We start from the raw sequence: 1,629 nt of genomic DNA, 5'->3' as shown, positions 1-1,629 counted from the left end.
TTTTTTTTGCTAAAATTGTTTTTAGCGATTTTTGTCCTCAGGATTGTCACTACTTTCATGCAGCTAATCCGCTCCCTCGTTTGACTTTTAATGTTTGCGGAACACATTAAAACTCACAGCATGGCACGGCTGAGCCGTCCTGAAATTGAGACGGACTTGAATTAATGTTGAGATTTTTTTTCCAGGATCAGGATTAATTCTTCTTTCTCTACCAAAATCCCGTCCTTGCTTTGCGTGTACATTTTCTTGTAAATATTAACGCCCTTACTAATCAAGCTGTTGCGCTCCGTGACAGCATGGAAGCAGGATTTCCTGTCTCTAGATCCTTTGTTTTAGCATTGAATCATTTCCTCCCAGAATGATGAGTGCCTTTCTGGAAGAAAATGCCACAAACACTTAAAAATATCAAGGTGGTCTTTTAAGTGACTCAAACGATTGAAGGCTGTCCTTTTAATGCCAGCATCTTCCTGTTTTTTTTTGTTTTTTGTTTTTTTTTCTGCTCTTTAGATTCCAGGCTGGAGGGCTGGATCTCCCTTCCTTCCAAGAACACAAAGCGATTTGGCTGGGACAAAAAAGTAATCAGTCCAACAGTGTTTCTTCCATTTAAGGGTTGTGTTTTCTTACTTTTCAGCAGTATTTGATCCTCGTTTTCTTTTCTTTCGCAGTATGTCGTCGTAAGCAGTAAGAAAATCCTGTTTTACAACAGTCAGACGGACCAAGAGCAAGCTAACCCGTTCATGACCCTGGACATTGAGTGAGTCACTGAAAGCTCAACATCTAACTCATTCTTAATAAACAAGGATTACTTTCGGGATCTATTGGGGATGGTGGTAAAATGCTGGAAAAACATCATGAAAAAATTACCACACCCCTGCCAGCCTGTGTCTTTTGAGCACATTTCTAGATATGGATACTTGATATCAATATTATCAATACTGGGACTCTCCCCGTGTCCTGTCTGGCAACTGTCAATAAAAGACCAATGGTGCCGAAAACATTTAAGTTTTTTTCTTTCTTTTTTTTCTTTTTTTTTACTACCAATACCGAGACATTCAAGGGTTAATGATAAACAATAAAAACTTATACCCAAAAATCTTCAGAAATGTTTAATACAAATACATAAAATCTTAATATAATGATATCTTGCAAACTGATGGGCTGACACATCATGCACACTTGATTAGAATATCTTCACGCAGCATTTTTAATAGGTTTTACTCTGTCTAGTCCTCAGTCACCGAGTTTGGCACATTGCTGCCTGTTGGAGTCACAGTGGTTAGCATCTCATGGGTCTGTTGCAGGGGTGTCAAACTCCAGTCCTCAAGGGCCACTGTCCTGCAACTTTTAGATGTGCCTCTGCTGCACCACACCTGAAAAGAATAATTAGGTCATTAGCAGGAGAACCGATCTACACAGGGAGGAGGTAATTAAGCCATTTCATTCCACTGTTTTTTATCTGTGGCACATCTAAACACTGCAGGACAGCGGCCCTTGAGGACTGGAGTTTGACACCCCTGTGTTAAGGGATTCAGTGACTTCTCAAGATGTTGTCATAGCCCTGCACTAAAAAAAAAAAAAAAAAAAAAAAAAATCCTTTTGGTTTTTTTTTGGGGTTTTGTTCCCCCCGGG

The 1,629-nt window shown here is 39.6% G+C and overlaps 1 protein-coding gene across 4 annotated transcripts in view; it reads left to right on the top strand.

The window, feature by feature from the left end:
* Positions 1 to 1,629, top strand: part of LOC106953737 (rho-associated protein kinase 2-like) — a 44,904-nt gene that overhangs the window by 36,209 nt on the left and 7,066 nt on the right. For all 4 annotated transcript variants that reach the window (XR_001426249.1, XM_015042706.1, XM_015042708.1 and 1 more), the window contains 2 exons: positions 508 to 575; positions 666 to 754. Coding sequence is in view for 3 of the 4 variants with exons in the window: in XM_015042706.1 (XP_014898192.1) it covers positions 508 to 575; positions 666 to 754 (157 nt within the window). In the remaining variant the exon portion in view is untranslated. The remainder of the gene's footprint in view (positions 1 to 507; positions 576 to 665; positions 755 to 1,629) is intronic.

Source organism: Poecilia latipinna, unplaced genomic scaffold (genome assembly GCF_001443285.1).
Source record: "Poecilia latipinna isolate Pla-1442-1.1 unplaced genomic scaffold, P_latipinna-1.0 Scaffold599, whole genome shotgun sequence".
NCBI lineage: Eukaryota > Metazoa > Chordata > Actinopteri > Cyprinodontiformes > Poeciliidae > Poecilia > Poecilia latipinna.
This window is presented reverse-complemented; position numbering and strand designations above follow the sequence as displayed.